The sequence below is a fragment of the Physcomitrium patens genome, chromosome 15 (assembly GCF_059467195.1).
Source record: "Physcomitrium patens ecotype Gransden chromosome 15, ASM5946719v1, whole genome shotgun sequence".
In the NCBI taxonomy this organism is placed as follows: domain Eukaryota; kingdom Viridiplantae; phylum Streptophyta; class Bryopsida; order Funariales; family Funariaceae; genus Physcomitrium; species Physcomitrium patens.
Genome location: NC_143424.1, coordinates 8,667,474 through 8,680,991, shown reverse-complemented (window position 1 = coordinate 8,680,991; position 13,518 = coordinate 8,667,474). Strand labels below are relative to the sequence as shown.

General features: G+C 43.9%; 1 protein-coding gene across 1 annotated transcript; it reads right to left on the bottom strand.

Moving 5' to 3' along the window:
* Positions 1-4,859: 4,859 nt before the first annotated feature.
* LOC112292115 (zinc finger CCCH domain-containing protein 19) lies at positions 4,860-12,062 on the bottom strand. Its single transcript, XM_090256107.1, has 10 exons — positions 10,081-12,062; positions 9,833-9,912; positions 9,438-9,625; positions 8,275-9,250; positions 7,963-8,090; positions 7,693-7,752; positions 7,542-7,592; positions 6,942-7,202; positions 6,658-6,859; positions 4,860-6,521 (listed from the first exon to the last, which is right to left on the bottom strand). Exons 1-10 carry the CDS (start codon positions 11,364-11,366, stop codon positions 5,212-5,214), a joined length of 4,542 nt encoding a protein of 1,513 aa, XP_090112233.1. The 5' UTR covers positions 11,367-12,062; the 3' UTR covers positions 4,860-5,211.
* Positions 12,063-13,518: the final 1,456 nt, after the last annotated feature.

Here is a 13,518-nt window from a genome sequence, read left to right as displayed (position 1 = left end):
TGCATAATTAAAAGAAGCTCAAGAATGAAAAAAAATCAATACAAATACCTATTACAAAGAATAATCTCAATTCTACATTTGCAATAAGGTATAATTACTTTGTTGTATTATTAAGACTAATTATTCTTATAAAAATTGTATCATTATGGATTTAGATCATTTTTTTAGTAAACAAATTAATCTAATTGCATATTGATTACACCTACAAATATCAATAAAGATCCATCTTGAGTTAAATATATTTCTTTTTAAATCATATAAGATAGTAGATATATTAAAAAGAAGAGAAATGCCATTTCTTCTAATAAAAGTGGATAATAATTAAGAATTTTATTTTAAAGAAGTCTTAGATTCAAAGAGATACAAACATAAATTGGAATAACTTATATATTGGTGCAAATATGATATTTATGAATGTACATGGGAGTCAATTAAGAATCCTTCAAATATAACAAAAAAATTTATATATTTTTTTCATCAACAACATCTATCAAATCAAGATAAAGAATCAAGTAATTATTTGCTATAAAAGAAACAAGGTTCAATAAAGCTAGTATTCCATCTTCTATTCTTGATTGTAATTTCTTTGTATTTGTAGTATTAAAGATATGGAGAATCAACAATTAGCAAATTTAACTCAAAAGCTATTGTTTATTGGATTATCAAATAAAATATTATAATATTCACAATCTTTAATATAACAAAATAGACATGAAAATTCTTAAGAACATTTTCTTTCTTAAATAGATGGCAAGATACAATGCATTTAGTATCACAACCTTGAAAGAAACTCCCAATATTTAGAGATATTATTGAAAGTAAGAACTATTTCTAATAGTATTTCAATTTTTTTTTTGAAGGAAGTTCTAAAGGCTTTAACAATGGTCAAATATTATAGTGGTCTTTACACTCTAATATAAGATACTATTAATAGCTGAAAGGACCTATCTACTATCTTTGAAGAGAACAAAAATCAGAATTTGTAGCAAATATAATTTGTTGCATCTTGGACTTCTTTCATATGTGATCATTATTCTTCATAAAACTTGTTCTTAGAAGGAGGAAGAAAGGGGAGAAGAAAGAGGCAAGGAAAGAAAGAAGAATAATAATATAGACATAAATATTTATTTCAATAAGTATCTAGATAATATAAATAAATAGAAGTAGGTAAAAATAGATAAATATGATAATATCTTGTAGAAAAGCTTCTTAGAAGCTTTATACATACATCTTTGATTTTATATGTGTTTACAAGAGATTGAGATGTTGAAAACTTACATAACTAGTTAATTCCTTGATATACATGTTGACTACTTATAATACAAGTTAGACATGTAGTACACATATAGGAAGCTTATCTTACAAATTACACACATGTCTTGCAAGTTAGATACATGTTAGAGGTTCTATAGAATGTTGCCACTTAGCTCTTAATTAGATAGTATATATAGAGGTAAAAATAAGGTCTTCTTCACATTCATCAATTCTTTTCTAACTTTTAGGCTAGTTTCAAGAATTTCTAGTTTCTTTTTCTTTAAGAATAGCTATTTTAGTTTATTTTAAATATACATATTTACTTATTTTATTTTTATCATTTTTCTTTCAAAAATATCTCACTTGTTTAATTACAATCTTTGAATTTTTATTCTTAACAATAAATGTATCATCTTTTGAGTTTTATGAAGTTTTTTTTTTTAGTGAACATCACTTCTATACTATGTTAATTACTTTTTAAATTATATTATAATTCGGATTGATTAAAAAAATCTAAATTCATCTTAAATATTGAAAAAAATATATCTTATTTTTATAAGTTAAATTGTTAGTTTTTTAACTTAATTTTTTATTTATAAAGATAAATTCTAAAGATTTTTAAAAAAACAATTACTTATGGTATGATTTGTATTATCTATGTCTTAGAGATAGAAATTAATTATTTAAAGTAGTATATTATCTACTTGTATTTTAATTCTAAAAAAGATTGTCAAATATTACATACTACAAGTTGTCAGATATGCAATGCAAAATTCTAAAAAATATATTTTAATCTCAATCCATATTAAAAATAAGTAGGAAATTTTTTCTACTAATAAAATCAAAATAATATTTTTCTTTTATTTTTACAATATTAGCTTTTATGGTAAAATATCTAAAAAGAGATAAATAATAAATATTCTAATAATATCTACTATTCAACTTGTAAATATTATAAAAAAAATAACTTTAAAAAGTAAGTATTTATTGTAAAGATGATGAATTCTAATTACAACAAATTAAAAATTCTAAAATCACATCAACTATTTTAATCTATTCTCAATGTTTCTATTTTACACTTTCAACTCTGAGTTCTATCTAATTCCAACATTTATGCATCAATCTACTATTCTAAGATCATTCATTACAACTCAAACACATCTACTTTAATATACAAAAATAAGTAGGAAATTCTTGCACTAATAAATGGCTATTATATTACTAGACTCAAAGTTATTTTATTTGTAAAAAACAAAACCATCATTACTTTTATTTTCAAATGTAGATAAGTTCTATTTGGCATCTATAACTAATTTCATACAATGCATCTATGTTATCTTTGTTATTCGTCATTTGGTTCTCTAATCAAAATAAAAAATAATAAAAAATAACAAATAATAACAAAAAGTAAAATAAAATAGTATTAAAAGCACGTCTATTACATAATTAAATATATTTTTGATATAGACAATATAATGGTGATATTTATTCATATTCTTTACTTTCGATTGAAATTATCAATGTCATGAAAATTAAAATTTTAACTATATAGACCCTTCATAGTTTCTTACATCTTATTTTGTCATCTTTTGCAAGCACTAAGCAAGGTGCAACTCTATTTGAAATTTAATTTCTTTGTACTAACAATGTATTTAAAAAATTCTATTCTAAATTTTATTTCTACCTATGTTTTTGTTTTTTAATTATCTACGATATTTTAATACTCTAATGATTTATTATATTTTAATTTATAATGCAAAATAGGTCACTAAAAATTATAAGTTATACCTTTTATTGTCCTTTGTCTACAAATAGAAGAGTTTTATCAATAACAAAAACAAATCTATGGTTATAGATTTTAAGCTATATACATAAATTTTCAAAATATACAAAAGCTAACTTTCAGTTTAATAACTCTAAATTTTTCATGTTTACTACTCACATATTATCACTGTAGACTCACCATTCTTTACTCACATCTTAGCTTCTTTCATATGTATGAGAGTAAGTGTGTAAATATATAACTGAAAAGTATCAAATGTCTTATTTTAACTATATTAATTAATTAATTAAATTATGAATTTATGATGAGTTTTTGAAAATAAGTTCTTTATTAGAATCATAACATATATTTTACAAAATCAACAATATTGATAGAAAGCTAAATTCAACAAAAAAAAATTCAATTAGGAATACAAAATTAAAGTGAGAAAATTTATACAATTTTTATTTGTAAACTCTTCTTATATATTTTAGAGTAGCTTCAATTCTTGTGAATTATAAAAATGTTTATTTTTTTTCTTCAGAAACTATTTATGTCGTTTTTTTGCCATAATTTCTTACATACATATACACATATAAATTCATAACTATGTTCTTAATAAACACCTTTATTGAGATGGTAAAGCAAGGATTAATTAATACACGTCATAGGCCTTTGGACGTGTTAACCCTAAACTCTAGCAAATTTAACTCCCGGTCTCTACGTCGCAAATGAACTCCTTATCTTTTGTTGTCGATGTGTGGCACCATCCAATCGTTTGGCTTCTGAGCTTATGTAACGGGCTTTAAACATACTGTTCGCACTGGTTGCTGAAGGTGAGCTTCACACGGCCGGACGGTATGGAACACGAGGTAAATGTGCGGTGTCTTGTTAATAGAGTACAGTGTTTCTACTTAGTATTCGAACGCGATCACTATGCTTGCGAAGTTATGCGTAGAGGTTCTATCTCTCTGACCCAATATATGCGGTAAACCTTCCCTAGTTTAAAACTTATGTCAACAAGCATGCATTGCAAGGGATATTGAGAACATTACAGTACTGTATCCTCTCGCATGCGAAAGTGGGTGGCGTAGGTCTGCAGATCTCCCTGCCAGATATACTGAGTATACCCGTCTGTGAATAAGGTGGAATGCATGTGAATCGTTTGGCCGAGACTTAAGTGCCATGTGAAGCAATAGGCCCGGTAATGCCTCCCAAACTCACAATGCGGCTCCGCACAAGAAATTATTAAGTCCAGCGGCTGTTCAGAAAATCGAATTTCTTGTAAACTCCCTTTCAGTCGCAGCCTCCAGCGTACAACTTCCTTCATCTGGGTGTCTATCAGTAGCTTCCCTATTTATCTGTACTAACTTGCAATGAACCTCACTGTAGGGCCAATACTGCGCTTGTGTCGATGCAAAAAGAGACCATGCACGTGGACAATGAAGAAATTGAAACCCAACACTATTTATGGAGTGCCGCGAAGTTGTAGAGAAAAATGCATGCAAAACCAAAACGAAACAACAAATGCATTTTTAAACTACCTATTCTGTCCAAATTACATGGCACAACATGTACTGTCAAAGAACAATCATTCCGCACTGCTCAAAAAGTAAATCTTGACTGTTAGGTCAAACTCCTGAAATAATGCCACGGATATCACACCTCCACAGATTCAAAGAACTCCGAAAATTTTCGCAACAGAATTCTGGGCGGAAAACAACGGGATAAAAACTAAGCCAAGCTCAAACGCAATGAAGTCCCTCCACCGCCATCCACGATATCCGCTCACATTCTTGCAAAGTCTGCACAAACTCCGGCTCAGACAACAATACTCCACCAATGAGGTATACCGGCCTTCACCATTCGACCCATCACAATCTCGTTTAACATAATGAGTCCAACGACACGATCAAGCATGCCGCGCACCAGACTCTATTCGAAGCTTCCGCCCATATTAACAACGTCCACAACTAATATCTCAAACCAAACCCCTCCCACGTCCACGTCCCTATCCAAAGTCCACAAATACGTTCCACCCTACACTAAAACCAAATCAAGTATGCAGCATACAGAAGAGAGCTTCCCTCTACATCACTACTACTGCAAACAAAACCTCACCTCCACTACGTATTCAATGAATAAATATCTCATAACAAAATTTCGCCCACGTCCCATTCCCCGGGGCTCTCCTCTCAACCGTGCCAAAATTCACAAGCGTCTCCTCTCTTGCAATAACCCTTCGCGTAGAACCTGCACGGCACGTCCTTCTTTGATCCTCGAGGTCCCCGACTACTTCGAGACCCTTCTCGACCCGCTGCCCCTTCGTACTCGCGACTCGAGTTGCTCCGACCGTACGTGCTCTTCCCGCTCTCGCTCCCTCCCCAACTACTGCCGTCGCCTTTCCGAGACGGCCCGCCCCAACTTTCCGGCTCCGCCCGGGCCCTGGCGCCGCTCCACTCCTCCACTGCTCGTCCGCTCCCCGAAGACACGCCCCCGAAACTGCTTGCAACTCTCGCCCAGCTCCCACCTCGCTCTGCTGCATCTCGGGACTCCCACTCCGTGCTGCTCACCGCTGCACCCACCTCGCCTCGACTCGCACCCAGTCCCCCTTCCATCACGCTCCACGCTGAGTTCGCCCGGGGCGTTGGAGACCCGCCTCCTACCAATTCCCTCGACCTGCTCCGACCCGCGCCCCCCGCCCCACCTCCCCAAATCTCCTCCTTCCACCGCCCCGCCAACGCGTCCGTCAGCAGCATCGACTCCGCTTGCGACTGACCCGTCTTCCAGATTGTCAGCGTCACCGGGAATAGCCCTGTCGTGTTCCATTTCCTCAGTTGCTCCATCGTGAACGGCCCCTGCACTGTTCCCGTCGGATCCTGGTAGTGCCACAGCTTCTCCTTCTCCAACGCAGCCAGGTTTTGTATGCTCGGCGTCGCTGGACCGAAACCTACCGGCGTGCTCGACACACTCGCCGTCGATGCAGCCTCTCTTCTCGTGCTCCCCCACTCCGTCCGAGGCTGCCCGAACACCGGTGTCGTCCCGGTTCTCGTCTCTCCTCGCCCGTACTTCGCCTCCCCGACCTCCCCGCCCCACGCGTCCAACCCGTTCCGTCCGCCGCTGCTGCTCCAGTTGTACGCATCCCCGCGACCGCGCTCCTGCTCTCGCGTTTGCTCCCTATCCCAATCCTTGTCCCATACCCGCCTATCCCTTTCGTCGCTCCCGTACGTCTTCGCCTCCACACCGTAACTCGATTCGCGACCTGCTCCTACCTTCTCGCCGCTGCGCCCTGCATCGTACCCACCGCGACCGTAACCTCTGCTCCGGCTCGTCTCCTCCCAGCTCGACTTCGATCTCTGACCATCCGCATCGCCTTTCCTGCCGGGGTAAAACGACGACTCCTCCACGTTCAAACCGTCCCACCCCCCGCCGCCGCCGCCGCTCCCACCGCCTTTCTCCCATCGACTGCTCGCTGCGCCCTTCGCCCGAAACATCCGCCCACCCACTGCAAGCAATCACACGCCCATCACCATCAATCCCCCCGACTCCTCTCCTCCCACACCCACCCCACACCCCACGCCTACTCACACCCCCACTCCACTGCTCCCTCACATGCCACAGCCCACCACGATCGGGATTACCTTGCAGCGGTGACATCTCGTTCACGTCCGATTCGTACCCCGGGTCCATGTGCGGGTCCGCCGACACCTCGGGTCTTGCCTGAAGCTTGGCTGCACGAAACGCAGGACTGCTCAGCTCTTGAAGTTTCTCCACGCACTCCCGCAACGTGACCCCCATCAGGTTAAGGCAACGCTGTCCACAACGCCACGCTACACCCACACTTCACATTTGCAACCACGCATGCACGCACACAATCTCTACCTCTTCCACCTTATCCACGCCATTATTCCCTCCTCTCTTCCTACGCACGCTCCTCCACATCCCCACAACCCTCTACACTCAACATCCCTGCCCCCATGCACCTAGCCCCTATCACACCATACAAACCACATCCCTCCCAAAACACCCACCCCATTCCTGCACCACCCCACCACACGCTCCACCGTGCCTCGTCCACACACATTCCATGCAATATATCACAACAAGTAGGATATTCTTTCTTCCGTCCCTGCTCGCTCGCACGATCCCGCAGGTTGATCAGACGCTGCCTTTCGTTCTCGAACCACTGCACTCCACACACTGCCACATTCACTCACATGCAATGGCTCCGCCCCACACTTACTCAAACATGACCACCTACTCCACTCCACTCCACTCCCTCACCCATGCACCGCACGCATAACCGACAGCCCTGTCCACCCCCAAACGCTGCCCCCGCACCCTCCACTCCACTCCACTCCACTCCACTTCCTCCCATGACGTGCATCAACAGCAAGGCACCCGATTCCCACACTTCCTCCCCATCCTCCTACCGACACCCATACCAACTCCAAAATCCACTCCATTCCACACCACAAACTTCACCCACTCCACTTCACCCCAACCAAAGTGCCCTGCTACTCACATCGTTCACCCTCGCCTCCTGCAACGCTAACGCTTTCTCCTCCACTTCACCCTGCACAACAACCACGTTGTCCACAAACGTTAGCTGCCACCTCGCGCCACTACCAAGTCCGCCACAGCTGCATACCATTGTGCTTCGCTCCGACCATTACCACTGTCAGTGCCTTGATGAACCCACATTTGATGCTTTGCCGCAGCCGCTGGCATTCCTCCTGCAAACCCAACCACTACATTGTCAACGCCATGCTCCTCCCCACATCCATGCTCACTAACACCTACCTACGCGCACGCCCCTGCCTTCGCATCATCCACCACGTCAACCACGACGCCCCTTCACACCGTCATCCCACACTCACATCCCACAAACTACCCCTCTCCTCCACGCCTCCAAACCTCCCCGGAACCTATCCTGCAGTACCTACCTCTGTGAAGTCTTGGTTCGACACCAGATCCACCGTCACGTCCTCCTTCTTTTGCAGATTCAGAATCTCCAGCACGATGTTCGTCGTCTTCGTCCCTGCTTTGTAGCTCTCTTCGCCGATTCTTGTCCCTGACACCCACAAAATCCATCGTCAACCTGCTGCACCTCAAAGTCCACCTAGCGCTACCCATCCACTCCACCAATCGCCTACTTCCGGCCCCCCACCCCCACCATCCTGGCCCCCGCTAACTGCACCTCCCATCCCACTACTCTCAAACGTCCCCGGACCCCGCCCCCCTCGCTACACTCCCACCTGTCACCAGCACCAGTCTGTACGTCGTCTCCGTCTTCGTCGATATTCCAGGAACCCGTATCCTCACGAATGTGTCCACCACTTTGTTGTCGAACTCCGGGTCGTCCAACAGATCTCTCAGCAGCGCTCTCCGCAGGTATATCAGGCTGATGTTCTTCGGCGTGATCGCCGCGTACTCGCTGCTGCTCGGCCGCTCGAACTTCTCGTCCGCCGCCCTGCGACCTCTTCGCCTCTCCTTCGCGCTCCCTACCACGTCCTCGCCGCCATCCAACGCCTCATCCTCCGTCGCCGCCTCGTCCCCCTTCCCAGAATCCTTGCTCTTCTTGCTATCCACCGAGCTCCGTGACGGAAAGTGTGCCTGCAGATGCTTGAACATCTCGAACTGCCCCACCGTCTCCTTCCCAAATATGGTCCTCAACCTCTCGTCGCAGTTTATCTGGCTGCTCTTCCGCGCGTCCTGCAACCTGTGACGCTTGATGTAGCTCCATAGCAACTTGTTCACCGCAAACCGTGACAGCGGCTTCGTTGGGTCCTCTTTCATGTGTTCGATGAAGCCCAGCAGCTCCTGCGACGCCCAGCTCTCGAATTTGTCCCCCCGATCTTCCTGCTGCTCCTGCACCTCCTCTTCCTCCCCCTCCCCCTCCCCCTCCTCCTCCCCCTCCTCCTGGTCCACGTCCTCCTCCATCTTCTCCGACCCCATCCTATCCTTCTTCCCTTTCCCCCTCCCCTTCCTCGCCGCCTCCACGGGTTCCGGATGTTCCTGCTCCGACTCGTCCGACTCCCTGTCCGACTCCTCGTTCTCCGAGTGATCCTCCGTTTCCGACCCCCCGCTGTTCAGCATGCTCCCCATCCCGCCCACCGGTTTCCCATCCTTGTCCAACTCCGGCATGATCAACGACAGCCTCCTCTTCAGATCCTCCCAGTACTCCTTGAACAAGCACTCGTACGTGTCCTGATCCTCGAAGTCCACCTCCACCTACATCCACACCACCCACACGTCAGCCCATCGTCCCCCCATCACCTCACCACAATCATTCCATCACCTCCACTCCCCGCTCCAAAACTCCGCACCTCGCCCGGTGCACACACCCACACTGCTGCCGCCTATCCGGCATTGCCCCCAAATTGCCCCCAAATTCGAACACACGGATCCAGCCCCTTACCCCGTCCGCATTCGTGGTCTCGTTCCGCTCGATCATGCTCACTATCGGCAAACAATCCTCGCACAATCCTTTCCGCTTCCTCAGCATCAGAAACTCCGCTTCCTGGATGCAGCTCCCGCAATAAGCTGTCGGGCATGTGTAACACTGAAAGCTTCCGGGCTTCGTGCACACGGAGCAGAAGTGCCATCCTGCACCAAACCACCCGCACTCCACATCATCCACATGCAACCACTGCGACGTCCCCATCGCAACCCACGCCGTCCCGGCTGCCGGACGTGCCACCACAACACTCACACACCACTCTCGTCATTCCATTCAATCACGACTCCCACCACACGACCACAACACTAACTGCAACGCCGTCACAACCACGTGCTGGGCGAGTGAACGCGCACCGCACAACCATGCCCCCTTCTTCTTGAAAAAGGCGGCGTCGCGCCCAATGCAGCTCAGGTGATACGCCTTCGGACAAGACCTGCATCACCGTCCCCAGCACATCGTCAAACCACGTGACCTCCCGCCCGGACCCATATCCCCTCAAAAATCCCACGTTTGCCGTCACTGTCCTCATGCCCCACGCATTTGCACGCCGACGTGCACCAAATCTCTCACAAAACCTCGTCCGCTCCCAACACCACCATACCTGCGATCGCACATCACCAGGTCCCCGCCGTCGAAGCAGATGAAGCACACGTCCTCCTCGTCCTTCTTCCGCTCCTCTGCCGCGTGCGTTCTCCTGCTCTGCTTCCTCTGCCGCTCCTGCGTCGGCATGTCCAGGGCACGTTTCCTGTCGTTCTGCACATCCTTGCTTGGCTCCTCGCATTGCTGCTCCACTCTCGTCGGCGCCAGCAACCACACCTGCTCCTCTCTTTCCGACGCCTCGTACAATTCCATCTCCCGCTCCAACTCCGTCTTCTCCGCCTTCGGCACCACGCCTGCGTCGCCTTCCTTCGCATCCACGGCCATGTCCGCGCCGCCGTTCGGCTGACTTTGGCTCGAGCGAATATCATCGACCTGTCCGGAAGACTGCCCCTCATCTTTGGGCTCGAGTTTCACTTGCGCAACCTCCTCTTCTCCCTGCGCCGCGGCACGCACATCCTCGTGCGCGCTTTCCATTGCTTCGTTCGCCACGCATGCCGCGGCGCTCACCATTTTGGTCTCCGCATCATGCAGCGCCTTTGCTTCTTCCGCTCTCACGTTGCGGAAGGGCGCGACGTCGGAATGCACCCCTTCCACCGTTTTCAATGCCTCCGCCGGCTCATTCACATCCAAGGCTGGCCTTATCACTCTTTCGACCACCTCGTCTTTCACGGCTTCTGATTTCGCCGGAGATTCTTGTGGCACTTCCAGCTCTTCGGCTGCTTCCACAAGGTCGTGCGTCGGGGGCGTCGGGCTTGCCTCATTCACTCTCATCTCTTCGCTTTCATTTTCTAGCTCGAGCTTCGGTGTTTCGTTGAGATCCGTCACATCTTCTTTTTCGGATGCTGCTGCTGCTGCCGCGCCGGCTGCCGGCTCGGCAAATGGGATCTCTGCCGGACCTCTCTCGGTCGCGGCCCCCGATTCACTCGTCGGCTCGTCGTTTATCGTGCTCATCGTCACATCTTCCTCCTTCGGAGAGTCATCATTCTTGTCTAGCTCGGGGGGAGCCACGGCCACAGCCGTCGACTCGGCCTCCTTCGCAACAACCTCATTTCTCTTCTCCAATTCGTCACTCACCTCCATGGAGTACACATCCTCTTCTTCTTCCCCCTCTCCCCCTTCTGCACCGCCCCCCCCTCCGACTTTTTCCTCCACCACCTCCGTCATCGTCGTATCTTTCAGGTCATCGCCGACCTCCACGCTCGTCAACACCTTCACAACGTCCTGGTCCTTCCCGACCACCGCCGTGGCCAACATCTGTTCCGCGAACTCCTGGAGCCCGTTTTCCATCTTTTGCCCTCCCTCTCTGCCGGATTCCACGTACGAAGTAACAAGTTCCCACACCCTCTAACACCATGCCATGACTGACTGAGGTGCAAAACCCTTCGCATCAATGGGGCCAGCCAATTAATCAATCAAAGCACAGCTTCGATTGAAGAAAGCGGCGCCGCTGTGGAGGTGATGATCCGGCAACCCCCGTGGCAATGGCACAAACTTAGCGGGAAGGCATGGCCGTGCGCACAGATTTACTAGAACAAACGCCAGCACGCGAGCGCGTTCTAGTTTTCTATGCGCCTCCCTTGCTCTTGCCCTTGTCTTCTTCCGCTTCCCCCTTCCCTTCCTTTACCGGGAGGAGCGATGGTTTCGGTTTAGCACGAGTCGATTAGGGTTCGCAGACTTTGAAGCACTTGGAAACGGCACTGCTTTTCACTTCCCCCCTTTCTATTTCCCCTGTAGTTCTCTCTCTGTCTCCCCCTTCCAGAACCCCCTCTCTCACTCTCTCTCTCTCTGTCTCCCTCTCTGTCTTTCTCTTTCGTGGTGCAGGCCCTTGTTCATGGAGACCACTGGTGGGCTGGCTTAAGTTAATCTGGCAGTGGCTGAGTCAGACAAAGATGGAAAGAGCGGTTTGCAAAGGGGAGGAGGGTGGGGGGGTTTGTGTGGAGTTTGGCGTGAACACTGAGTCAGTGAAGGAGTTAGAGTGATTGAGTGAGTGAGTGAGTGAAGTAAGCATCATGGCGTGGCCACATTGCACTGGAATGAATCCCTCCTAATGAATGAGGTCGGGGTATGTAAGAATTTCTTCCATCCCCCGCTGTTCCCATCGCACGGCGCCACTTCTATTCCTGTTAGGGTAGAGAGCTTGAGGGAGGGTGCTTTGGATGAGATTTAGTTCTGCTGTTTGTTGGGTACCATAGTGGTGGGTTGTCAGCTTCGGTTCTCTAAGTTGCGTTGTTGGAACCATCCCTCCCTCGACTTATAAATAACTAATGCTTTGGGGAAGAGAGTTAGATCTACTGCATTCTTTAATTTAGTTTAGAACTGAAGATAGTTGTTGCGTACTTGGAATTCTAGATTGTTTAAATATGAGTGAACATAATAGTATCTGCCACTTGCTGCAGATTTAGTAAATATACTTTTGTAGTGTTTTTTAAATGATGATTTTTGATGATAAGTCATGAGAATGAAATATTATTTAGAATAGATTCCAATAATGCAGTCAATATATTGCTGATGGCATTTGGAAATATAAACAATGTCAAAATTGAATATTTAAATACTAAAAACTTATTAATTTCAAAAAAATGAATTCAATTGTATCTTCTTTTTTTTATGTTCATGTAAATATTTTTATACAGACACATAAATAAATATGTAACATTGGCATTGAGTGTGTTATTTGAAATTATACTAGCAACTTTTTGATCAATTTATAAAAAAAATAATAATTAAATATAAAATTTATATTAAAATATAAAAAGACTTAATACATATTTATTTAAAAGTACCTCTTTTAGAAAAAATATAATATTAATTTAACTACAAAAAAATAATAATTTTTCATTCTTTAAATTAAATTTTTGGTCTTCTACAAAATTAACAACTCAATTTAATAAATTTCAATTTAGGTATTCTTCATTAATATTCACTCAAAAACTTATGGCAAACGTCTATAATTATATGGGCTAATTTTAAGAATAATTTTAATTTATATTTGATATACATGTATACATAGATGGTTGGTAAAAATATATATGTATGTATGATTTATTATATTTATGTATGATTCAGTAGAATTATATTTAAAATTTTATTCTTTATTTGTAATTAAAGTATAATAATGAAAATAAGCAAATAAAAATATGACATATATTTACTTGTGGTTATATTAAAGTCATTAGATTTTTTTTTTTAAAAATTACATGAACAAATTCTAAGGAGAGTGGTTCATAAATTAATTAACAAGTTCTTAATGTCTAAGATAGGAAAAAAATAAAAATAAAAATAAAATACAACTAATTGCGGTAAATACTAAGCATTAAGATATTTGATAGGTTCTTTGAGCTATTGATGATATTTCATATTTGAAATAACATACATATTTTTTAAAAATCCATTATTTGAGCATTATTGCCAACTTTATAATTACCTTAGACTTACACAT